Source organism: Heteronotia binoei, chromosome 9 (assembly GCF_032191835.1).
Source record: "Heteronotia binoei isolate CCM8104 ecotype False Entrance Well chromosome 9, APGP_CSIRO_Hbin_v1, whole genome shotgun sequence".
Lineage (NCBI taxonomy): Eukaryota > Metazoa > Chordata > Lepidosauria > Squamata > Gekkonidae > Heteronotia > Heteronotia binoei.
In genome coordinates, this window is record NC_083231.1 from 62,618,898 (window position 1) to 62,644,839 (window position 25,942).

General features: G+C 47.2%; 1 protein-coding gene across 7 annotated transcripts in view; it reads left to right on the top strand.

The window, feature by feature from the left end:
- INPP4B (inositol polyphosphate-4-phosphatase type II B) overlaps positions 1-25,942 on the top strand; it is a 394,186-nt gene that overhangs the window by 170,502 nt on the left and 197,742 nt on the right. For 2 of the 7 annotated variants that reach the window (XM_060246716.1, XM_060246712.1), the window contains one exon: positions 23,011-23,061. The exons of the other annotated variants lie outside the window; for them this stretch is intronic. In XM_060246716.1, the coding sequence (XP_060102699.1) occupies positions 23,011-23,061 (51 nt within the window). The remainder of the gene's footprint in view (positions 1-23,010; positions 23,062-25,942) is intronic. 7 annotated transcript variants of the gene reach the window in all.

Consider the following 25,942-nt stretch of genomic DNA (forward strand, 5'->3'; position numbering starts at 1 on the left):
CCTGGCACTTGAAAGATAAATTGCTTGGCTAAAAAGATGCAATTCAACTAGGAATTGAATACTGGACTGTAGTTGTATTAGTGACAGCTTTCCAACATAATGCTTGCAAAGAAACACAGCACAATGGAAATCAAGGGAGACAGTGAGATGTTCTGAGTTGTATGAGATGCCAGGAATCATAGAATCAAAGAGTTGGAAGGTGCCCCCAGGGCCATCTAGTCCAACCCCCTGCACAACGCAGGAAGTTCACAAATACTTCACCCCCCAAATACCTCCGCTGACACCTGCTCCATGCCCAAAAGATGGGGGATGGAACCTGTAGTGTATCAATAAATAATATGCGACCGAGCGCAGGGCGCGAATCTCCCCACCCATCAACAGCTGTGGCGGGAAGTTCAACGGGTCAGGATTGGCCTGACCAACCCTGTAGGCTGTACCGGGGATTGTATATAAGCGGGACCCGGCCCGCGTGTTCTCTCTCTTGCAACGTGCTCCTAATAAACCATGTTGCCCTACTCTCGTCTCCGCTTCGAGTACGTTACACTGGCGACGAGGATGGGATTCTAGCCTTATCGGCTACGACGGAGATCTTGGGCAACGAACGACCGGCCACGACCGCCGCCGCCACCATGGCCAACCAGGGCGGAATCACCGGCCACCTCGAGCCCTTCGACCCCGCAAATCCAGAGGGCTGGGAGTCCTACTCGGAACGGGTCGAGTTCTACCTCTGGGCCAACAAGGTTACCGACGCCGGAGCAAAGAGGGATGTTCTCCTGAGCGTATGCGGGCCTGCCACGTTCGAGATCGCAAAGGGTCTCTCGGCGCCCGCCCGCCTGGCGGAGAAATCCTACGAGGAGATCATCAGACTCCTCACGGGCCACTTCTTGCCGCAGCCCTCCCGGGTGGCTCGCAGATTCCTGTTCCACAGGAGGGACCAGGCGGCAGGAGAATCGGCCGCCGACTATCTGGCGGCCCTCCGCAAGATCGCCGGGAACTGCAACTTCCCCCAGCTGGAAGACACCCTGGCCGACAGATTCACGTGGGGCCTCCGCAACGAGAGGCTCCAACAGAAGCTCTTCGCCAAAGAAGAGCTCACCCTCCAGAGCGCCTTCAGCGAAGCGGTGGCGTTCGAGAGGACCTCCAGGACCTTTCCCAAGACCCGGTCAGACGCCGTCCACCACGAGGAGCTGGACCACAACCGCATGGAGGAGAGAGAAGCCTACCAGCTGCGTCGCCCCGCCGACCCACCAAGCAGAGCGGCCCAACGCCCCCGAGCGGCCGATCGACCACCAGCGTCGGAGAGGGTTCCGGCCACCAAGTGCGCCAGCTGCGGCGACTCCCACGATCGGAGAGACTGCCAGTACCGGACCTGGGACTGCCGGAGTTGCGGGAAGACCGGCCACATCGCCAGGGCTTGCCGGGCCAAGCTCAACCGTCGGAGGCCGACCACGCACCACGAGTCAGCGGAGTCCCACTCAGCAGACTCCACGTCCCTACAGGTACTGAACTTGCCCCACGCCACCCCCGATAAAATTAAAGTGGCAGTCCTCATCGAAGGGAACCCCTGCCAAATGGAGGTGGACTCAGGTTCCTCCATTTCCCTCATAGCGGAGGAGACCCTGAGGGAACTGTGCCCCCGGCAGCGGCTGCAACTACGGCCGGCGAACTTCATACTCCGGGACTTTCAGAAGAACCCGGTGCAAATCGCGGGGTGGGCGCGGGTGCAAGTTGAGAGGGGGTCCTTCTACGGGCCGCTGGACATCCTGGTGGTAAAGCGCCAACTTGCCACCCTGCTGGGGCTGGATTGGTTCAAACCCTTGGGGATTCGCGTGGAGGGGGTGGGGCAAACCTTAACGCCCAGCGGGTTCGGGGAGATTTGCAAAGAGTTCCCCGAAGTATTCGATGGGTCCCTGGGAAGCTACAAGGGGCCGGCCATCTCCCTGCCCCTAGACCCCACGGTCAGGCCGATCCGGCTCAAGGCAAGGAGGGTCCCGTTCGCTTTAAAGCCAAAAATAGAGGCCGAACTAGACCGCCTCACAGCCCAGGGTGTCCTGGAGCCTGTGGACTATGCCACCTGGGAGACCCCCATCGTAACCCCCATCAAGCCAAACGGGGAGGTGCGGATCTGTGCAGACTATAAATGCACGATAAACAAGGCACTGCAGGATAACCCCTACCCAGTGCCGGTGGTAAACCACGTTCTGGCGGCCCTAGCGGGGTCCAAGATCTTCGGGAAGCTGGACCTGGCACAGGCCTACCAACAGCTCCCGGTAGATGCTAAGACGGCGGAAGCCCAAACGATAGTAACGCACAGGGGGGCCTTCCGGGTGAGGAGGCTACAGTTCGGGGTAAGCGTCGCTCCGGGGATCTTCCAGAGTATAATGGACGCTCTCCTTAAAGGGATCCCCGGAGTCCAGCCGTTCTTCGATGACGTTTTAGTCGCCGCCCCGGACCCCGAAGAATTCGGCAACCGCCTAAGAGAGGTGCTCCGCCGGTTCCAGGCTGCGGGGCTAAAAGTCAAGAGGGAGAAGTGCCTGCTGGGGGTTCCGCGGGTGGAGTTCCTGGGGTTCGCCGTGGACGCAGCGGGTATCCACCCCACGGAAGAAAAGACACGGGCCATCGTGCAAGCTCCGGCCCCCACCTGCAAAGCGGAGCTACAAAGCTTCTTGGGGGTCCTTAACTTTTATCACTCATTCCTCCCCCACAAGGCAGCCCTAGCAGAGCCCCTTCACCGCCTACTGGATAAAAAAGCCCCTTGGGTTTGGGGCAAACGACAAGCCGCCGCGTTTCAGGCGGTCAAGGACGTTCTGGTGTCCAACGCGGTGCTCCACCATTTTGACGAGGGCCTCCCTGTCATCTTGGCTTGCGATGCGTCGCCGTATGGGGTGGGAGCAGTCCTGGGGCACCAACTCCCGGACGGGAGGGAGGTGCCGGTAGCATACTACTCCCGCACACTGACACCGGCAGAGCGCAATTACGCGCAAATAGACAAGGAGGCTCTGGCGATTGTGGCGGGGGTCCGCAAGTTCCATGAGTATCTGTACGGGCGGAGGTTCACCATAGCCACGGACCACAAGCCCCTCTTAGGCCTGCTGGCCCCAGATCGACAAACCCCCCAAATCCTGTCACAGCGCGTGTTGAGGTGGAATCAATTCCTCAACTCCTACACTTACACACTGGTACACCGGGCCGGCAAGGCTATGGGTCACGCTGACGCGCTCAGCCGCTTGCCGCTTCCGGAAACGGGTCCAGACCCCGCCCCCGCACACCAGGTTATGCTGATGGAAAGCCTCCCAGAGCCGCCCCTTCACGCAGCGGAGGTCGCCAAGGCCACCCAGAAACATAAGACACTTGCACGGGTGCTCGACTGGGTGGTGAGGGGGTGGCCAGAGGGGAACATGGGGGAAGATTTCAAACCCTATAAGGTCAGGAGGGAGGAACTAGCGGCACACAAGGGGTGCCTACTATGGGGGAGTAGGGTGGTGATTCCGCCCCCGCTGCAAAGGCGTGTTCTAGAATCCCTCCATGAGACCCACCCCGGCATAGTTCGCATGAAGGCCCCGGCCAGAAGCTACGTCTGGTGGCCGGGAATGGACGGGGAAATAGAGAGTTGGGTCCGCAGGTGCCAGACGTGCCAAGAGTCGCGGCCCGAGCCTCCCAGCGCCCCCGCCACTAGGTGGGAGTCCACCAGGAAACCATGGTCGAGACTCCACCTCGACTTCGCGGGGCCATTCCAGGGGCAGATCTTCATGATAATGGTGGACGCCTACACCAAATGGCTCGAGGTCATCCCCGTAGGGTCCACCTCGTCCGCAGCCGCAATTCGAGCATTACGCAGGGTCTTAAGCACACACGGTATCCCGGACACCATAGTCTCGGACAATGGGACCGCTTTCACGTCCGCAGACTTCCAGGCGTTCCTCCAGCGATACCTTATTAGGCACATAAGGTCGGCCCCCTTCCACCCAGCCACCAACGGCCAGGCAGAGCGGATGGTCCGCACCACCAAGGAAGCCCTGGGCCGTATTGTACAGGGAGACTGGGACCACCGATTAGCAGCATTCCTATTCGACAATAGGATCACCCCCAACCCGGTCACAGGGGTTAGCCCGGCCGAGCTCCTCATGGGGCGAAAGCTCATAACTCGGCTGGACAGACTACACCCTGACCGGGCGTCAGACACCCGAGAGAGCCCCGAGGTCCGGGACGCAGTCAGGGGTTTCTTCGCGGGCGACCCGGTTTACGCCCGAAACTACGCCAGGGGGCCCAATTGGGTGGCGGGCCGAGTGCTACGAGTCACCGGGTCCCGCCATTACGACATATCAACTGAGGGGGGCCAGGTACTACGGCGGCACATAAACCAATTGAGGCGCCGCACGCTACCAGAGGAACTGGCAGACACAGAAGAGGCAAGAGCCGGAGAGGAGCTCATCGGGGACCAACCGGAGGACGCGGCCCCATCACCCCTAACGCCGGCCCAGGTAGCACCGGAACCGCCAGAGCCCGAAGGTGCCGAAGAACCAGTCCGGCCGCCACCGTCCGCACCAGGGTCCCCCGCAGCATCAGATGCGGTGGCGGCACCTCCCCCACAGGACCTCCCCAGACGGTCCACCAGAGAGCGCCGACCTCCCGCATATCTGCAAGACTATGTTCATTAACCAGGGGGGGAGGGGTGTAGTGTATCAATAAATAATATGCGACCGAGCGCAGGGCGCGAATCTCCCCGCCCATCAACAGCTGTGGCGGGAAGTTCAACGGGTCAGGATTGGCCTGACCAACCCTGTAGGCTGTACCGGGGATTGTATATAAGCGGGACCCGGCCCGCGTGTTCTCTCTCTTGCAACGTGCTCCTAATAAACCATGTTGCCCTACTCTCGTCTCCGCTTCGAGTACGTTACAGAACCCCTCCAGGATGCTTGACAAAACTGTCCTGGAGAAAAATCGCTGTGTGACCCTAGAGTGATGAACAGCATTTCTCTGGGTGTGTAAGAAAAGACCACATGAACCAAACATTTGATGCAACCCTTCCTGCCCTACTTCTCATGATCTACCTAAGTTCACAGAATCAGCATTGCTATCATAAGCCATCTAATTTCTAACTTCCAAAGGAGAGCCCACCACCTCCCAACGAAGCCTGTTCCACCAAGGAACCACTCTGTCAAAAAGTTCTTCCTCAAGTTTGGTCAACAGTTCTTTTGATTTAATTTCAACCTGTTGGTTCTGGTCTGACCTCCTGGAGCAACAGAAAACAACTCAGCACCTTCGTCTATCTGACAGTTCTTCAAGTACTTGAAGATGGTGATCATATCACCTCTCGGTCATCTCTTCTCCAGGCTGAACATAGTTAGCTCCCTCAAACTTTCCTCACAGGACTTGGTCTCCAGACCCCTCACCATCTTCATTGCCCTTCTCTGGACATGTTCCAGCTTGTCTATGTCTAGCTTAAATTGTGTCTATGTCTAGCTTAAATTGTGTCTATGTCTAGTTTAAATTGCTTGTCTATGTCTAGCTTAAATTGTGCTCCCCAAGTGAACACAATAATCTAGGTGAGGCCCAACCAGAATAGAGTAAAACGATATCATCAATTTGTGTGATCTGGACACTATACTTCTGTTAATACAGCCCAAAATCGCATTTGCTTTTTTTAGCTACTGCATCACACTGCTGAATCATGTTCAGTGTACGATCCACTAAGACCCCTAGATCCTTTTCACACATACTACTGCCAAGACAAGTCTCCATCCTATAACTATGCATTTGATTTTTTCCTACTTAAATGCAAAACTTTACATTTATCCTTGCTAAAATTCATTTTGTTTCTTTTAGCCCAGTTTTCCAACCTGTCAAGATAATCTGGTATGTTGACTCTATCATCTACTATATTTGTGACACCTCCCAATTTATTATCACCTGCAAATTTAATAAGCATTCCCTATATCCAAATCATTTATAAAGATGCTGAACAAAGCAGGTCCCAGGACGGATCCTTGAGGCACTCCACTTGTCACTCCTCTTCCAGAGGATGAGAAACCATTCACAAGCATTCTTTGGGTCATCTGTGTGGGACTTGATACACAGAGTCCTTCAAGACTCTGTCCTTTCCCCTGTAACAGGTCTTGCAATGAAAGCACCCCCTAGCCTGCGTGCTAGTTATGTTCTTCATGACAGATTCTGATGGCTGTCTCCTCAATTCAGATTTTTGTGTTCAGGGTTGTGGCTCCAGCTTGTCAAAAAATCTTGCCTGAAGATGTACACAAAATTCCTTGTTTACAGACCTTCAGAAAGAGTTGTTAATCCAGTTATTTCCAGTATGCCTTTTCTCGAATACCCATTTGTTAGGGAGCTAGTGGGGTTTAATTTTTATGTATATTTGTGAAAGTGAGATTTTGATGGTGTTAATGTTATATAAAAATTTAATATTTCATATTACGCTGTTGCCAGTTTGTAAATTACCTTAAACTTCCAAAGAAAGGTGGGATAAAATATTTTAATATAAATATTCTGGCAATATATAAATAATGTAGCACCAATGGGAAAAGCTTTTATGTATAATTAAATATGGAGTCAAGTGTCTATGCAATATTCTGATTTACAGTCTCTGTCATTAATGCCTTTCTGAAAAGACATTGGAATCAAAGAAATTTAATTTGTTTGCATGGAATAACTTCTTAATCCTACATCATCCTGCCCTGACCTGGATGGCCTAGGTTAGTCCAATCTTGTCAGATCTCAGAACCTAAGGAGGGTCAACACTGTTTAGTACTTGGCTGGGAGATCACCTAGGAGAAGTTCAAGGTCACTATACAGAAGCAGGCAGTGGCAACCCAATTTTGTACAGGGGATAATATTGTGTCATAGATTTGATGTCAGTTCTGGTGAATATCCAGAAGAGATGTCACATAGCTGGTATGAGTGCTGGGGTTGCCAGTCTCCAGGTGGGAGTGGGAGATGACCTGTTTTCATGGGCTCCTACTTGCTGCCAGCCAGCTGGCTGGTGGGGAAAGCCCTGCCTCAGCAGCCACAAGCCAGCATGATGATACTGACATGATGACATCATGAAGAAATAACATCATCACATCAGGGATGTCGCCTGTGGTGATGTCACCCCCCCCCACACACACACACACAAACACACTGGCAGAAAACTCCCTTCCATCCCCTTCTGGTGAGCAGGTAAGACCTGACAATGCTAGGTCTGATGTCAGTACAATGATCTAGAATTTGGGCAAAACTCTTTGGCTCCCTAGTTCTCTGGAAGTTGCTCAGACTAGCAGTGGGAGCTGCTCCCTGCTTAAGGAGTGCATAAATACTGGAAAAAATAAAGATTGCAGTACTTCCAAGGCTGAAATGTAAATGTCAACATTCCCTCTGTAGCCTTTTGCCTTTCTTTACAGAGATATGCCAGCTGAAAAACAGGAAGCTCAGGGGAACAGGTTCAGTTGTGATTTGGCAATGTTTGGTTTCTGTTCACTAAAATGCAGCTTATTTTATTAACTGTTTGCATGCATAGTGGGCAAAGGGAGGGAAACATGTTGAACAAATTGAATTACAAATGGTGAATTTTCAATGGGAACAGGAAAATGACTTAAGCTGTTTGTACAGTGGTTATTTATAGGTATAGAAAGAAATTTATAGGTATAGAAAGGTTCAATGTTGTTGAGAAATTGGTTTCCCCCCCTGCTTACGCACAGCATCATGGTACATTTGTGCATCTCCTAGGGTTTCCCAGGCTACTATGTAGGTAGGAAAATGTTCTCTCACATGGCAGACATTCCCTCTACCCTGCTCTTGCTGCTGCCATTTCCTCCCCCACCACTGGTTTCTAAATAGAAACTGAATATTATATGACAATCTCTACATCAAGTTCTCTAAATCTGCAGTTTTCATTTAATAAATCGAAAGTCACTAGTACTTTGCCATTTGTCCAGGGACAGTGGGCAGGCTCTTGCCCCAGGTTTCCAACTCCTGCTGGGGAGTGTCATCTGACACTACAACACTCTAGGAATTCACCCATCTCTGGGTTAAAAACCATAGAGATGGGGCAATTCCTAGAAAGCTATGGCACAAATCTAGCCCACCGATCACTTACAAGTACAAACTTCACATCTGATAATATTCCTGCTGGGGACCAGCACTAAGCTGACTAATGTAGTCACTAGGCTGACTAATGTAAGTTTGTATTGTAAAGACATGGGGAAAGGCAAATCTTGGTGAAGAAAGAGGTTAGAGACTTCCTTTTTTAAAAAATGAGAGCTGGGAATTCATAGGAACGAATACCGATTGTTATATCATAAATTGTAGTGATATTCAGTTGCTGATTTTTTTTTTTTTAAATGAAAAAGCGCTGGTATCAAGATGGGGAAGAATGAATGTGACTGTGAGACTGGAACAAGAACACAACAGGGAGACCTGCCACACGAAACCTCATTGCTGCTGTTACATCAATGGGAAAATCATACAAGGCTGTCCATAGAAACCATAATTGCCTGTTGGTATTAAGACAGAAAGTTACATGAGAACCAGACTCATTTTAAAATATATTAAAATAAAATAAAGTCAAGATTCTTCTTGACTTATCAACAGCATCTGACACGGTCAACTATAACCTATTGACCCAGTGCCTTGCCGTTGCCGGGGTGCGGGGAGGTGACCTTTCAATGGTTTTCCTTCTTCCTCCGGGGATGGGGACAAAGGGTGATGCTTGGCGAGCAGAGTTCCCTGCAGCACCCGCTTATATGTGGAGTGCCGCAGGGAGCTATTCTCTTGCCTATGTTATTTAACATCTATATGTGCCCCCTTGCTCAGATTGCCCGAGGTTTTGGACTGGGTTGTCACCAGTATGCTGATAACACCCAGCCCTATCTGTTGATGGACGGCAGACCGTCTTCAACCCCTGAACAGCTGTCAGAGGGGTTAGGAGCCGTGGCTGGATGGCTACAGCAGAGTCGACTGAAGTTAAATCTAACTAAGACGGAGATCCTGTACCTGAATTGAGGGGGGGTGGGTTCGTGCAGCCCTGGGTGGGGCCGCCTTGGTACTGGACCAGGACTTTCTCGGTCCTGGCCCCAACCTGGTGGAATCAGCTCCCAATGGAGATCCGGGCCCTACCTGGCCTACTGGCCTTTCATAGGGCCTGTAATACAGAGCTGTTCCGCCAGGTCTTTGGATGAGGCAGCGAGCATCCATCTATTAGATCGGTTGGCCTCCCCCTATGCCCTTATGGCCTGCTGCATCACTGTATTGTGGAGCTATTCCATCTTGCTTCATATCACCTTGCTAAACTAACTTACTGCACTTACTGAATGTTAAATTTGTTTTTTATTATGATTTTAATTTAAATTGTTGTAGTCCGCTCTGAGCCCCCCAAAAGGGGGAAGGTGCGGAATAGAAATAAACTAATAATAATAATAATAATAAATACTATAAAAATAAAGCAAAGGCTATATTACATAGAGTTGCAAAGAGTGACAATGATGGCTAGCTGCATATTAAATGTTTCATTACAAATTTTAAATTCCTCATGGGGAATTTTTATTGTACAGGATCATATTCACATCCTGATGTTTAGTGCCATTGTCCTACTAAACTGTGTTGGATCCAGGCATTTCCCTCCCCCCCCCCCCAATACAATCTCAATCTCAACCAATCCCCCTCCTTATTATAGCCTCCATCCCACATGCTTCTTTGACCATTCATGTCTGCTGATTCCAAGCACAGCCATTTTGATGGTCTTCCCTTTTCCAGTAGTGGAAAAGCTGCTTGTATCCACCCCAATGTATGATGGAACAGAGTCCATTCTCTTTAGGCTTTTCTATAAGAATTACTTCCTATACCTATAGAGGGCTTTCTATACCTATAAAGGTACTGTGTTCCACTGCATATTAGTATGGTATTTGAAGAAATTTAGATGAATATCCAGAAAATACATCTTTATGAGTTGAACAATCTATTAATCATAACTCTCTTAATGTAGTGACTTGTGAATGTACCAGTTTTGCCATCCTGCTGTGTTATTACATATGAAGCCAATAATTTCTCTTTCTAGTAGAAACCTTTAAAGTATCACAGGGTATAAGCAGAACTGCTTCAATTAAAGTCCACTTGATGTAAAATTATGCTAAGGCAGATAAAGCATCTCCAGATTTCCTGAACAGAAAGCTAGAACAAAATTATTTGAAGAATTACAATATGAGGTCATAAGTTAAACTGTACATTATTGCTAATATTTGCCTTCCTTAGCTGATCTGAAGAATATTAATGATATTCTCTCAAGTGAGAGGACCACAGAATTCCATTGTATCATTTTCATTGACTGTTTCAATATTAGAATAATTTTTCCTATACTGAAAGATGTCTCTATTTTCGACTGCTTTTTTTCTTTAAATTTAGTTCTTTTTGAATTCTTATATGGAGAAAAAGCTATAACCCAGTGAAGAATACTTTCCAACTTAAATACATTTTCTTATCCTATGTTCTTACTTTTACTAAACTTAAATTAAGGAGCTTTAAAAGCAAAGTTGTTTGAGTGTTCAGACTTGGAAACACCTGTGTGTATATAATTTCCAGCTGTTCAGACTTGCAGCCAGAATTAAAGTGACCTCAAATGCATACTGTTTGCGCTGTTCAGAGTAGCCTAAGGCAACTGAATTTTAAACAACTTGCTGATACATATCCCAGTTAGATTTCTGTGGTCTGAAAAACTGAGCTTCTTTTAGACAGATTGTGAGTGTATGTTTTATTTGAGCTACAACATATGTAATATGCCACGCATACAATCTTCCCTCAGAGTAGCTTTACATGGTACCAAGAAGCAGGAAAAGGCCTTTTGTCTCGTTTTTATGATTTTAAGATACTAAGGGAGAAAAGAAATAGCTAAACCAGTCTTCTGCTCATGTGAAATGTATAAAATCTCTCTAGAGCAACTAAAGAAGTTCCACTTCACATGTTATGTTGTAAGTACAAAAAGAGAAAAATGAAAATACTTTGTAGACTTTGGAACTATCTGCACAAAGCTTGTTTTGTGTCTCAAGATGATTATTGCTCCACAGTTAAGCTAGAAGAGGAGTGGAAACTGGTATTTCACATGACACTTAATACAGCACTACAACCTATATAAAATCTATCCCCAAAGAGAAAATCCCCTTATATATTTAGTCAGAAGTCCCCCATACCTTGTTTCCATAATTTTAACTCTGATCTGTTGTTTTTAGGATAATCAATTTGTTCATATTCTCTTGAAGCTGATTAGTTCTCTGTTAGCATTTGTGAATCAATGGTTAAATTACAAATCTTTATTTGGAGGGAAGGTCATCTTTCAGTGCCTTTTAAAACTTCATAGCCAGCCAAAGTTCCTTCTTATAATTTTGTCGTTGTTTATGACTGTAATTGTGCACTGAATATCCGTTAAAAAGAGCAATGGCTTTGGTAAAATATTAAGTGAAAAACAAATAATGAAGTCCCTCTTGCACATGCCCAGGGAACAATAGTTAATGTTCAATTGCTGCACGGGTGCTGAGGAACAGGTGGCCTGTGGGAAAATAGGAAATAATTAATTATGCTGTAAGAGAACAGATTAAAAAGAATATTAGCCCTGGGAAGCCTCAATAGTGCTTTGACTGTCTATGAAGCACAGCCTGGTCCAATCATACACGGTTTTATTACGTTTTAGACATAACAAATCCAGTCAACCATAAACTTCAACAATATACATGTGGAAGATGGAAAAACAATATCTAGTTACATACAAGAGGGAGACCCATGAGGACTTGCAGGGGGATCTAATTTTCCCTTCCCCATTGTCTCCTCTTTCGCTTCCCTGACAGCCCCTATTGCCTTTTCCCTTTTTCTGCTTTTTTCTTCCCACCCATGAGCCAGTCTACCTTTATCTGTCCCTCTGACTTCAGCTTTCCCACATATTCCTGGCAGACTCTCCCTTTGAAAAGTTTGGTTGTATTGTGTTGTGCCAACTGGGCTGGGCCAAGTTGCACAGCAGGAATAGGCTTCCCAAATCTCCTGCTCTGGCTGGAGACCCCCGATTTGGAGCCTCCATCCCCCGCGCGCCAGAAATCTGGAAAGCGGGGGGGAATGGCGGCCCTTCCCACCCAGCTTCTCCTCCCCCCTTCCCTTCCCACCGATCCCCGATGGGGATCTGAAGAACCGGGATGGTGAGAGGTCAGGCTGCAGCCGTCGTAGTGGTTGTGGGTGGCAGGAAGAGAGTCTTCCTTATCCAGCGGGAGTAACGAGCTTTCCTTTCTGGTGCCTCATGTAATGTTGTCGCGCCGTTGCCTAGGAGACTGGAGGCGGAGGAGTAATAAAGGCGTGCTGGGAGCTGGCAGCAAGCTCCTGGCTTCTGCTGGCCTCAAGACCAACGGCCGCGCAAGTTCAGCAGCGCGTGGCTTTTTATTCTGCAAGAGCGTCGGCGTTTCCTCAGCCTCGATGGGGGTCGTTCCCTCACCTCCAAACAGCAAGATATCAGCATCTGTGCATCACCCCTACATGTAGAAACCAGTAAGGCGAGTCCCTCCCCCCGGTCAGGAAGCAAGAAGCTTTATTTTGACACCCATGCCCTTGTGTGCCTTATGGAGGAAAATGGTTTCACCACTCTGCAATCTGAGATTATTGTATCTGCGTTAATTAACACCATGAATGGCAATATGGCTGTGATGTACAAGGATATGGTCACCAAAGTACAACAGGTTATATATAAAACATAATGTTTAATTTTAGCCAAGTATATAATTAATGTGTTTTGGAATAATGGGGAATTGATCTGGAGGTTTTGGGGGTTCTGGAGGAGCTGTTTTTTGAGGCAGAGGCACCAAATTTTTAATATAGTATCTAGTGCCTCTCCTCAAAGTACCCCCCAAGTTTCAAAACGATTGGAGCAGGGGGTCCAATTCTATGAGCCCCAAAAGAAGGTGCCCCTATCCTTCATTATTTTCTATGGAAGGAAGGCGTTCTAAAAGGTGTGCTGTCCCTTTAAATGTGATGGCCAGAACTCCCTTTGGAGTTCAATTATGCTTGTCACACCCTTGTTCCTGGCTCCGCCCCCAATGTCTCCTGGCTCCACCCCCAAAGTCTCCTGGCTCCACCCCCAAAGTCCCCAGATATTTCTTGAATTGGACTTGGCAACCCTAAGCAGGAAACAGAAGAGTTTGCAGGAAGCACTTTATTTTCTCTTGTATTTCTGTTCCCCCACTATTCTTTTCTCCTGGCAGTTCCCATATCATCACCTTCTTTTCTTCCCAACCACCAACCAACCCCACCTTTTATCTGCCCTCCATCTTCAGCTATGTTTATTATTTATTTATGTACCACCTTTCTCCCCAATGGGGACCCAAAGCAACTTGCATCAACCTTCTCTCTTTCTTATCCTCACAACAATTCTATTAAAAAGGTTAAGGTGCCTAGCAAGAGCTACTCTTAAAGCTACAGCTGTTGCTTCTCTCATTTGAGTGGGACAGAATCATAGAGTTGGAAGGGACCTCTACGGTCATCTAGTCCAACCCCCTGCACAATGCAGGAAACTCAAAAACGCCTCCCCCTAAATTCACAGGATATTCATTGCTGTCAGATGGCCATCTAGCCTCTGTTTAAAAACCTCCAAGGAAGGAGAGCCCACCACCTCCAGAGGAAGCCACTGAGGAATTGCTCTAATGGCCAGGACGTTCTTCCTAATGTTGAGCCAGAAACTCTTCTGATTTAATTTCAACCCATTGGTTCTGGTACTACCTTCTGGGGCCACAGAAAACAATTCCACATCATCCTCTAGATGACAGCCCTTCAAGTACTTGAGGATGGTGATCATATCGCCTTTCAGATGCCTCCTCTCCAAGCTAAACATGTCTAGCTTCTTCAACCTTTCCTCATAGGACTTGGTCTCCAGACCCTTCACCATCTTCGTCACCCTCCTCTGGACTGGTTCCAGCTTGTCTATATCCTTCTTAAATTGCGGTGCCCAAAACTGAATACAATACTCCAGGTGAGGTCTTACCAGAGTAGAGTAAAGCAATACCATCACTTCACGTGATCTGGACACTATACTTCTGTTGATACAGCTCAAAATTGCATTTGCCTTTTTAGCCACTGCATTACACTGTTGACTCATGTTTAGCGTATGGTCCACTAAGACCCCTAGATTCTTTCCGCTCATACTACTGCTAAGACAAATCTCCCACATCTTATAACCATGCATTGGATTTTTCCTACCTAAATGCAGAACTTTACATTTATCCCACTTAAAATTCATTTTATTGGTTTCAGCCCAGTTTTCCAGCTTGTCAAGGTCATCCTGTATCCTGTTTCTGTCTTCTACTATATTTGCAATCCCTCCTAATTTAGTATCATCTGCAAATTTAATAAGCATTCCCTCTATTCCTTCATTCAAATAATTTATAAAGATGTTGAACAAAACAGGTCCCAGGACAGATCCTTGAGGGACTTCACTTGTCACTCCTCTCCAAGAGGATGAGGAACCATTCACAAGCACTCTTTGGGTGTGATCTGTCAACCAGTTACAGATCCACCTAACAGTAACAGGATCCAAACCACATTTTACCAACATGTCAACAAGGATAGTATGTGGAACCTTATCAAAAGCCTTACTGAAATTAAGATAAACGATGTCTACAGCATTTTCCTGATCCAGCAAGGTAGTCACTTTCTCAAAAAAGGAGATCAGGTTAGTCTGACATGACTTGTTCTTAAAAAACCCACGCTGGCTTTTAGTAATCACAGCCATCCTTTCTAAATGTTCCAGGACTGATTGTTTGATGATTTGTTCTGAAACTTTTCCAGGTATAGATGTCAAGCTGATAGGTTGATAGTTATCCGGATCCTCCTTTTTCCCCTTCTTGAAGATGGGGACAACATTTGCCCACCTCCAATCTTCTGGCACCTCTCCAAGAATTCTAAAAAATAATCAGAGGCACAGAAATTACATCTGCAAGCTCTTTTAGTAATCTTGGATGCAGTTCATCCGGCCCTGAGGACTTAGTTTCATTTAAAGAAACTAGGTGTTTATGTACTACCCCTGTGCTGATCCTATTTTGCAACTCCATACCCTTATTATATGTTCTGTTTTTGCCATGTTGAGCACTGTTTCCCTCAGAAGAGAAGACTGAAGAAAAGTAGGAATTGAGCACTTCATTATCTGTTACAATTTCGTTTTCCTGCCCTCACAATGGACCTACCATGTTCTTGCTCTTTTTCTTGCTCTTTTTCTTACTCTGAACATAAGAAAAAAATCTTTTTTTGTTTTGTTTTTGGCATCTTTGGCCAGCCTGAGCTCATACTGAGCTTTAGCATTCCTAACTTTTTCTTTACAAGCACTGGTGATTTGTTGATCATTGATCATAAGGCCCTCCATAATTCCTAAAGAAGTCTTTTTTATTTATCAAGTCTTTAGAGAGCTGTTTACGGAGCCACCTTGGCTACTTTAGGCTGCTTCCATTTTTTCTTCTCATAGGAATCATCTGTGATTGTGCTTTCAGTATTTCACTTTTAAGAAACTTCCACCCCTCTTGAACCCCCTTCTTCCTAAGTATTTCTGACCATGCGATTTTACCCAGCATAGTTCTAAGTTTGTCAAAGTTTGCCTTTCTGAAGTCCAACCTCTTTCTCTCTCGGCTTGACTTCGCGAACGAAGATTTAAGAAGGGTGCAGTAGTCCACGTCTGCTGCAGGCTCGCTGGTGGCTGACAAGACCAATGCGGGACAGGCAGATCCGGCCACAGTGGCTGCAGGGAAAAGTCTGATTTGGGGTTGGTGCTGTAGCAGTGCGATTCTTCCTCAATCTCCTTTTGTCCTCAAGACCAGCTATGCGTGCGTTCTCAAAGGAAGAGACAGCCTGGTGGATGGTGTGCCTCCATGCTTTGCGATCTGAGGCTAGGTCAGACCACTGGTGATGGTTGATGCGACAGGTGCCAAGGGATTTCTTCAAGGAGTCCTTGTACCTCTTCTTTGGTGCCCCTCTATTTTGATGGCCGGTGGAAAGTTCGCCATACAGAGCAATCTTGGGAAGGCGGTGGTTTTCCATCCTAGAAATATGCCCTGCCCAGCGCAGCTGCGTCTTCAACAGCAGTGCCTCGATGCTTGTAACCTCCGCCCTCTTGAGGACTTCAGTGTTGGTCACAAAGTCACTCCAGTGGATGTTGAGGATGGTGCGAAGGCAGCGCTGATGAAAGCGCTCAAGGAGTCGCAGGTGATGACAGTATAAAACCCACGATTCGGAGCCGTAGATGAGGGTTGTCATCACAACTGCTTTGTAAACATTGATCTTTGTGCCTTTTTTCAGATGCTTGTTGCTCCACACTCTTTTGTGCAGTCGGCCAAATGCACGGTTTGCCTTTGCCAGCCTGTTGTCAATCTCCTTGTCGATCTTGGCATCTGAGGAGATGATGCACCCCAGGTAGCTGAACTGCTGGACTGTCTTCAGAACTGATTCACCCACAGTGATGCAGGGAGGGTGATAATCTTCCTGGGGTGCAGGCTGGTGGAGAACTTCTGTCTTCTTCAGACTAACGTCTAGGCCAAATAGCTTGGCAGCCTCTGCAAAGCAGGACGTCATATGCTGCAGAGCTGATACCGAGTGGGAGACGAGTGCAGCATCATCAGCAAACAGTAGCTCTCGGATAAGTTTTTCCATTGTCTTGGAGTGAGCCTTTAGTCGCCTCAGGTTGAACAGGCTGCCATCGGTGCGATAGCGGATGTAGACACCACCGTCATCATCTAGATCTACTGCGGCTCTTTGAAGCATCATGCTAAAGAAGATCGTAAAGAGAGTTGGCGCGAGAACGCAGCCTTGCTTTACACCTGTGCCTATTGGGAAGGGCTCTGAGAGGTCGTTGCAGTGTCTGACTTGGCCTCGCTGGACTTCATGTAGCTGGATGATCATGCTGAGGAACCTTGGGGGACATCCTAAACGTTCCAAGATTTGCCACAGGCCGTTCCTGCTAACGGTATCGAAAGCTTTGGTAAGGTCGACAAAAGTCACATATAGACCCTTGTTCTGTTCCCTGCATTTCTCTTGGAGCTGCCTGAGAACAAATACCATGTCGGTGGTGCTCCTGTTAGCTCTGAAGCCGCACTGGCTCTCTGGGAGGAGTTCTTTTGCAATGGTGGGCACCAGTCTGTTCAGGAGTATTCTGGCAAGGATTTTGCCTGCGATGGAGAGCAGGGTTATCCCCCGGTAGTTGGAGCAGTCTGACTTTTCCCCTTTGTTCTTGTGTAGAGTGATGATGATTGCATCGCGAAAGTCCTGTGGTAGTTTGCCTTGTTCCCAGCAGGTGACAAGTACTTTGTGAAGTGCGCTATGTAGTACTGTGCCCCCATGCTTCCAGATCTCTGGTGGGATTCCATCAACTCCCGCTGCCTTGCCACTTTTCAGTTGCTTGATGGCTTTAACAGTCTCTTCTAGGGTGGGGATCTCATCCAACTCTGTTTTCACTGGTTGAAGTGGGGTGAGGTGGATTGCTGAATCTTGATCTACGCAGTTGGCACTGAAGAGAACCTGAAAATACTCCGACCACCGGTTCAGTATGGATGCCTTGTCTGTGAGGAGCACTTGGCCGTCTGCACTACGCAAGGGACTCTGAGCCTGATATGATGGGCCATATACTGCCTTCAGGGCTTCGTAGAACCCTCTTAAATCACCGGTGTCTGCACACAGCTGGGTTCTCTCTGCAAGCTTGGTCCGCCACTCGTTCTGAATGTCTCGAAGCTTGCGCTGGAGGTTGCTACATGCAGCGCAAAAGATTGCTTTTTTCCCGGGACAGGAGGGCTGAGCAAGATGTGCTTGGTAGGCAGATCTCTTTTTCGCTAGTAATTCTTGGATCTCTTGATTGTTCTCGTCAAACCAGTCCTTGTTCTTCCTTGTGGAGAACCCGAGGACTTCTTCAGAGATCAACAGGATGGTAGTTTTTAGGTGTTCCCAGAGGGCTTCTGGAGAAGGGTCTGTGCGGCAACTGGGGTCCTCAATTCTTGACTGGAGTTTTGCCTGGAAGCACAGTGTGCGCGGTACTGGCTCCACCCTTTCACCTTGGGGTCATCTGCCATGGCCCAGTAAGCTGGGACGCCGGCAGCGAGTCCTCCAGGTGGTAGGTGTTACATTAACGAGCTCTATCTGCCCGGGTTTGATGTTAGAGTTTTCCTTCTCTTGGCTGGTGAGGTTGGTGAGCCCAGCCTGCCCATCCGGTTATACCGCCGGACATTCGGTCGCACCATGACATGGCAAACTCTGTGAGAAATGGGGGGGACCAGCGGGAAGGTGTTGCCACGGATGCAGTAATGCAGGAGAGGCCATTGCAGTGACCATCTGCCAGGCATAGCCGGACAGTGACCACGCGGCATTCACTACACCGGGAGAGGAGAGGCTATGTATTGCGCATACACTTTCCCTGCCCCCCCCCCCCCAGTCCAACCTATAAGTCTGACTAAATACAGCTTTTCCCTTCCCTAAGTCTGTAAATTCCAAAATCACATGGTCTCTACTGCCCAGGGTGCCCACTATTTTCAATTCTTCAATCAATTCTTCCTTGTTCGTGAGAATCAAATCCAAGATAGCAGATCCCCTTGTTTCTTTCTTAACTTTCTGGAAAAGGAAGATGTCAGCAAGACAAGTCAGGAATCTATTTGACCTTTCATTTTTAGCAGAGTTGGACTTTCAACAGATGTCTGGGTAATTGAAATCTCCCATTATCACTGTGTTCCTTCTCCTGGAGAACTTTGCAATCTGTTGTAGGAGTATGTCATCCATGTCCTTTGCCAGTTTTAGCTCTGATTGACCAAATTAGATTATGGATAATTATTTATTTGGTTATTAAATTTATTAATTAATTAGATTTCTAGAGCTCCATCCCCCATAAAACAGGGCTCATGGGAGTACATATCAATAAAAACATTCAGATATTAAATTCACAGTTAAAAGCAATAAAAGAACAATAATTTGCGTGTTGAGATGATGCTAGATTACTGATTATGCCACTCCCTCTCAAGGTGAGGGAGGCAGGAGGCAGGAATGCCAGACAGATGGAAACTGTCATTGTGATCAACTAAATGCTGGCGGAACATCTCTGCCTTACAGACCCTAAAGAACTGCATTAAGTCCCACAGGGCACCAATGTTGTTTGGCAGAAAGTTCCACCAAGTTGGAAAACACCCCTGGTCCTGGTTGAGGACAGCCAGATGTCTCTCAAGCCAGGGACCACCACTAAGTTGTTATCTGCCAAGTGTAATTCTCTTTGGTGGGGGGCGGGGTATACCAGGAGAGGTGGTCCCAAAGTTACATGGGTCCCAGACGGTTAAGGGCCTTGAAGGTTAACACCAAAACCTTGAACCTGATCCAATACTGCACCTGAAGCCAGTGCAGTTCATGCAACATGGGTTGAATATGTGCTGTTTGCGGGGTCCCTATAAGGACTTGCACTGCTGCATTCTGGACCAGTTGGAGTTTTCAGGTCAGTTTCAAGGATAGCCCTGCTTTTCTGTATGTAATGTAAGATTTATATAAGATTAGTTTATAAAAATGGCTTATAAAACCTTTGGAATGATTTAAAAGTTTTGTATATTAAACAGTAATTTAGACTTTATAGGTGCTAAGTTTTATTAGCAATAAAATTTACTTGAAATCCTAATGAGGTAATAATCTATTTTACTATAGTAATAGTCCTTCAGCACCAACCACAAGCTGAATGCTATGAATGACATGGCTGGTTCCCTGTGAATTTAACAGGCTATAGTAAAAAATGGACAAATGTGTTACAAGTAGCTTTGTTAAAAAAATACAATGAAAAAATAATGGCAGTAGGAGAGTTCTGGTGTCATCCAACAAACTGAACATAGAGACCAAGGTCTTCCACTCACCTTTGTTCCTACCACTGTTCTTCAGATTTTTACTGAATGAGATGTAAAGGAAGGCTGTGATCAGACAAGCACTTTGATCTGAAGTTATTGGTGTTCCCTTCTGGTTTTAAAGTGCATATCAGACAGCAGCATCTGCCTCCTGTTTCCCAGTCATTGACACCCCATTCTGACTCGCCTTCAAATCGGAGTTACTAGGCACTGTGGAAAGTCTTGTCCTTCTGGATGTCAGTGCTGTCATCCTGCATTTCTTGATGTCTGAACTCCCCTGTTTCGAACTGAGCCAAATTGGGAAGTCTGAACCTTCCTGTCCATTCCCCCTTTCATTTTTTTCATCAGGTAAAGATGTGCATATAAGCACATAATCTCCCTGCATTATCAATCACCACTTATTTGTTTATTATTTAAAGTTTACAGACATTTCTGTCTCTCACAGGAGCTTCTCAAGACTATTTTTCTTACAGAAACCTTCAAGGCAGTTTCAAAAACACTTCCCCCACACTGAATTACATATCCCAGCAGTCTCCATCAGCAAGCCCATTGGTCACTAGTTGTCATTTTCCCAGGAGCTTGAAGTGCTGCTTCCCGTAGGTGCTTATGCGCATGCTCAGAAGGCATATGATGGGGGAAAGCTGCATGATAACCCACTTTGTGGTTGCCACACAGCAGTAATTTTGATCAATCAACCAGGAGGTGAACACATGCTGAAGCAAGTTATGGTGGGATGTCTGATGAAAACTCCCTATTTTTTATTTAAAAACCCTTTCCTGTATCTATTAGAAGTGGGGTCAGATTGTTTGTGAGAGGGCTATATTATTAGAATTATTAGATAAAAAGTGATCCTCAACTCACAAAAGCTCATGTTGAAATTAATGTTATTAATCATTAAAGTGCCACTGGACTTCAATTTTATTTTGCTATGAAAGACTAATATGCCTACTATTTTACAATTATAAAGCTTTAGGAAGACCTAGAGTTTACCTGAAATAACAGCAGAAGTATTAGAATGTAGGACCAGAGAAAGTAAAGGAAGATAACTTGTTGCAATGGTAATTATTTAATCATTTTTTTTTGGGGGGGGGGGTATAGTTATGTTTGCAGGGCGGTTTTTGTAGAAAAAGCCCAACAGGAACATATTTGCATATTAGAGCACACCCCCTGATGCCAAGCCAGCCAGAACTGCATTCCTGTGCATTCCTGCTCCAAAAAAGCCCTGGATGTTTGAAAATTGAAGAAAACATTAAGAATCAGCTTTGTGCTGCAGCTATTTTAAATACACTTTACTGTATTTCTACATATAGTTGTTAAATATTAGGAACCATGTCACTACAAGCTAATATAAAATGGCAATTTGCTTCCATTAATTTACAACCATCTACATTTAATAACACAGCTGTTCTATGTTTATTGAGTGTCTGTTGCTTTCAGATGTCATAAAACATGGACATCTGTCCTTGGAAATTGGAATTTGTGGCATGCCTAAATAGTAGATGGAAGACAAGATATGGCATACAACCTGTCCCAGTGATCCTCTGTGAATGCCAGAGTGTTCACTAATGAGTTTGGTGGTGCCAACTTCCTTACTTATGAAAGCACTTCTTCCTCAAAGCAAATAGCCAATCCTGGCTTTCCTTTACCTCACTAAAGCAGGAAGTGCTTCAGAAGAACCAATGAGTCTTCATTTGGGGATCTTATTGAAATCCCATTCAGAAGTTGCTATTAGTATCAGAGGAGGATTTGGGAACCTTACAGTATTTTGTAATTGCGTTCCCCAGACAGCCATGTTTGGTAGTACCTATCAAGATATGTCACAATTGGGCAGGGGCTCTCATGTGCATGTGTGTATCTGGGTCCACACTTCCCCATTTCTTTCTCCTAGCCCAACTGTCTTTGGATTGTCACCACCCAAACTGAGGTTTAACCTATCTTGTTTACCAGCTGTTTGAGGCACTAGTAAAATGTTGTCTGTGCCTGTGTAGAGTACAGAGACCCTCAACTCTTATTTTATGTTATGGCTCTTCTCCCTGGGCAAGAGCATTATTCACAGAGCTTTGGAAGCCCTTGTTGAGCTTCAAAGCATCTTGCATCTTCTGGGCACAACTGTGCCCACTATCCTTCCTTACAATTTCTGAAGTACCCACAAGACCAACACAGTTGAAATCTACTGACCTACTCTGTGCTCCTGCCTCCTTTTTCTGTGCTGCACTTGTTTGCTTGTTTTGTGCTCAATAGATTAGAGACAAAACCTAGAGTTGCCAGATCCTGTCGTTGTTCTGGCAGGGGGATTTGGAAGGGTATTCTGGGGGTAGACATTGGGCAACACATTGATATCGCCTGGAAGTGATATCATTGTGATGGTGATGCTCTGAATTTTGGGCAAAACTCTGTGGTAAATTCACCCTCAAACTATAGAGTTTTTCCCCAAAACCAGAGCATTTTCACACAATGTCCCTGATACAATGACATCACTTCTGAGTGATGCCATCACATGGGCGACATTGTATGGTGATGTCTCTGATTAGGGGCAGAATCTCCCCCACTGGCCAGCTGGTCTGGCAGGGAAAAGTCCCTGAAACCAGAGGATCCCCCAATTGGACCTGGGACTGGCGACCTACTTTCCAACCTCAGATGGGGTCTGAAGTTCTATCTGACTTCCACACTACCAAAACCAGTTCCTTTGGAGGAAATGACAACTTCAGAGGGCAGACATCCTTGCAGAGCTATCGTCCATCCCTAAATTCTACCCTTTCCAGGCACTGTCCCCTGAACAATCTTCAGGGAATTTTCCAAACCAGAGTTGACAACTGTAACAAAACCATGTCAACTCACAAGGTACTAAATATGTGCTATAGCAGCAACCAACAGGTGTTACTGTCTTGTGCTTTGGGGTATGGCTTGCTGCATACTTGCCAAAACTGGTCACCATTTTTGAAAGGGTTGACTATTTAATATTGTGAAAGTTTGAGAACATTTAACATTTTGCTTTGCAAATAGACTTAGGCATAAATTCAAATTGGGAAAAAATTGAAATTATTATTTTAAAAAACAACAACAATCCCCATAAAATTATAGAAAGCTATAGTAAGTATATCCTATGCACAGAAGACCAGTTGTCATAAAATGCAATCAAAACTAAACTTCCCTCTCCCCCCAGGTACGCATCAGCTTCCAGGCAGAACACAAAGAGCCAAGGACAGATATTGGGGTAAGACAATCAAACGGATGGATTAAATAGAATATTTTTGAAGGAATATGACTGCAAAAGGTCTGGCTAATATTTGAAGTAAACACTATTGTTATTAGCATTTTTAAATTTCATTGTAAATAGAAATTATAAAAAAAAATCCCTCTGTGTTTAGTCCACCAACTAACTCTTGGTAATAGAGCTACTCATTGCAGACGAAAAATGAAATGAGGCATGCCCAGTGGCTTGTAAAGAAAGAGGCTATAAAAGCAAAACCCTTCTTGATCCACTGTTTTATAAACCTGCATCAATAAAGAGAAGCTGTCAAGTCACATACAAACCTTGATTTCATAAACGACTGCCCCAATGTCAGTCCTTGTAAATGCAATTCTCAATGTAATTATCTTATTTTCCTTTGGTCTTGAAGTAACTTGATTGAGGTGCTTGTCAAATGTAAAGTGACCTTCTGTTGTGTCTTGCATTTCACTCCTGAAATTACAACGCAGCAGGATGCTACGGAGGTGACCAGTGGCAATCCACTGGTCCCTGGATGTAGCTCTGCAAATACGCTCCGCCATTCAAGATCTGTGGCGGGAAGTTTAACTGGCCAGGATTGGACCTGGACAGACTGAGGGTTGTTTCGGGGTTTGTATATAATCAGGACCCAGCCCATGTTGCCTTGCCTTGTGATGTACTCGCTAATAAAGCATGTTGCCTTCAACACGTCACTCAGTACATTGCAGTGGCAACGAGGATGGGATTCTAGCCAGGTAACTCCCCTAGCGGGACTTCACTGACTTGGCCGGAGACGAGGAAGGCACACATTCAAGGGAGACGGAAGCGCCCGCCCCCGCCATGGCTAACCCAAGTGGGACGACGGGCCACCTTGCAGAGTTCGACCCCGCCAACCCCGATAGGTGGGAGACCTACACGGAGCGGGTCGACTGCTACCTATGAGCGAACATGATTACAGACGACAGCCGTAAGAGAGACGTGCTCCTGAGTGTCTGCGGGGAGGCCACATTCGAGATCACAAAGGGTCTCTCGGCCTCCGTGAAGATCACGGAGAAAACGTACGAGGAGATAGTCAGACTCCTGACCAGGCACTTCTTGCCCCAGCCTTCCATCATTGCCCGCCGATTCCTCTTCCACAAGAGGGATCAAGGGGCAGGAGAGACAGCCGCCATCTACCTGGCCACCCTCTGCCAAATCGCAGGGAACTGCAGCTTCGACAAGCTAGATGAAGACCTGAGGGATCGCTTCGTCTGGGGCCTCCGAGATGAAAGACTGCAGCAAAAGCTCTTCGCAAAGGAAGAACTCACCCTCCAACTCGCCTTCAACGAAGCCACTGCGTTTGAGAGAGCACCAAAGCTTACAACAACCCGCGAGTGGAAGCCATCCACCAGGAGGGGATGGCACTGGGCAACCCAGAGGAGGAGGAGGCAAACCAGCTACATCGCCAACCAGGAATGGGGCCGAGAGCACCCATGTGGCCACGAGCGACAGAGAGACCAGCCAACACCAAGTGCACCAGCTGTGGGGATCCACACGAGTGCCGGGACTGCCCCTACTGCAACGTGGACTGCAGGAACTGCAGAAGAGTGTGCCACATAGCACAGGCTTGCCGGGCCAAGGCCACCCGCAGACGCCAGTCCACCAACCACGACTCAACCAATGCCTACACAACCGCATCAACTAGCCTGCAGGTAATGAACTTGCCCCTCACCACCCCAGATAAGGTCAGGGTGTTGGTCCTAATCGAGGGCGCTCCGTGCCTAATGGAGCTGGACTCAGGCTCCTCCATCTCCATAATTTCGGAGGAGTCTCTAAGAAAACTTTGTCCCCATGGCTGGCCCCGGCTGCGACCGATGGACTTTATACTGCGGGACTTCCAAAAAAACCCTGTACAGATTTTGGGTTGGGCCACTGTAAGGGTAGAGTTTAAGAACTTTAAGGGCAAGCTGGACATTCTCGTGGTCAAATGCCAGCTCACCACATTACTGGGGCTGGCCTGGTTTCGACCGCTGGGTATTCAGATAGTGGGGGTGAAGCAGATGTGAACACAAAATTTCGAGCACATGTGCCGGGAATTCCCGGAAGTGTTTGATGGGTCCCTGGGGTGCTACAAGGGGTCTCCCATCACCTTACCCCTCAATCCCCACATGAGACCGATAAGGCTGAAGGCCAGGCGAGTTCCGTTCGCTCTTAAACCAAAAATAGAAGCGGAGCTGGACTGCCTCACGGCCCAGGGGGTGCTAGAACCGGTATCCTATGCTGCATGGGAAAAACCCATAGTCACTCAAGTGAAGCCGAATGGAGATGTGCGCATATACGCTGATTACAAGTGCACAATAAATAAGGCACTTCAGGACAGGACAACCCATACCCCGTTCTGGTGGTCAGCCATGTATTGGCAGCCCTAGCAGGCTCTAAGGTTTTTTGGTAAACTGGACTTGGCCCAGCAACTCCTGGTGGACGCCGAAACAGAAGCCCAGACCATTGTGACTCACGGGGGAACTTTTCGGGTGCAGCATTTGCAATTTGGGGTTAGTGTGGCTCCAGGGATTTTTCAGAGCATAATGGATGCTCTTCTCAAAGGGATCCCCAGAGTGCAACCATTTTTGATGATGTTTTGATCGCCGCCCCGGATGCTGAGTTCAGAAGCCGTCTGCGTGAGGTACTCCGCCATTTCCAGGCAGCAGGACTTAAAGTAAAGTGGGAGAAGTGTTCCCTCGGGGTGTCGAGGGTAGAGTTCTTGGGGTTTGCAGTAGACGCCGCAGGAATCCACCCGACGGCTGACAAGACCAGGGCTATTGTCCATGCCCCAGCCCCCACGTGCAAGATGGAGTTACAAAGTTTCTTGGGATTATTAAATTTTTATCATTCATTTTTGCCCCACAAA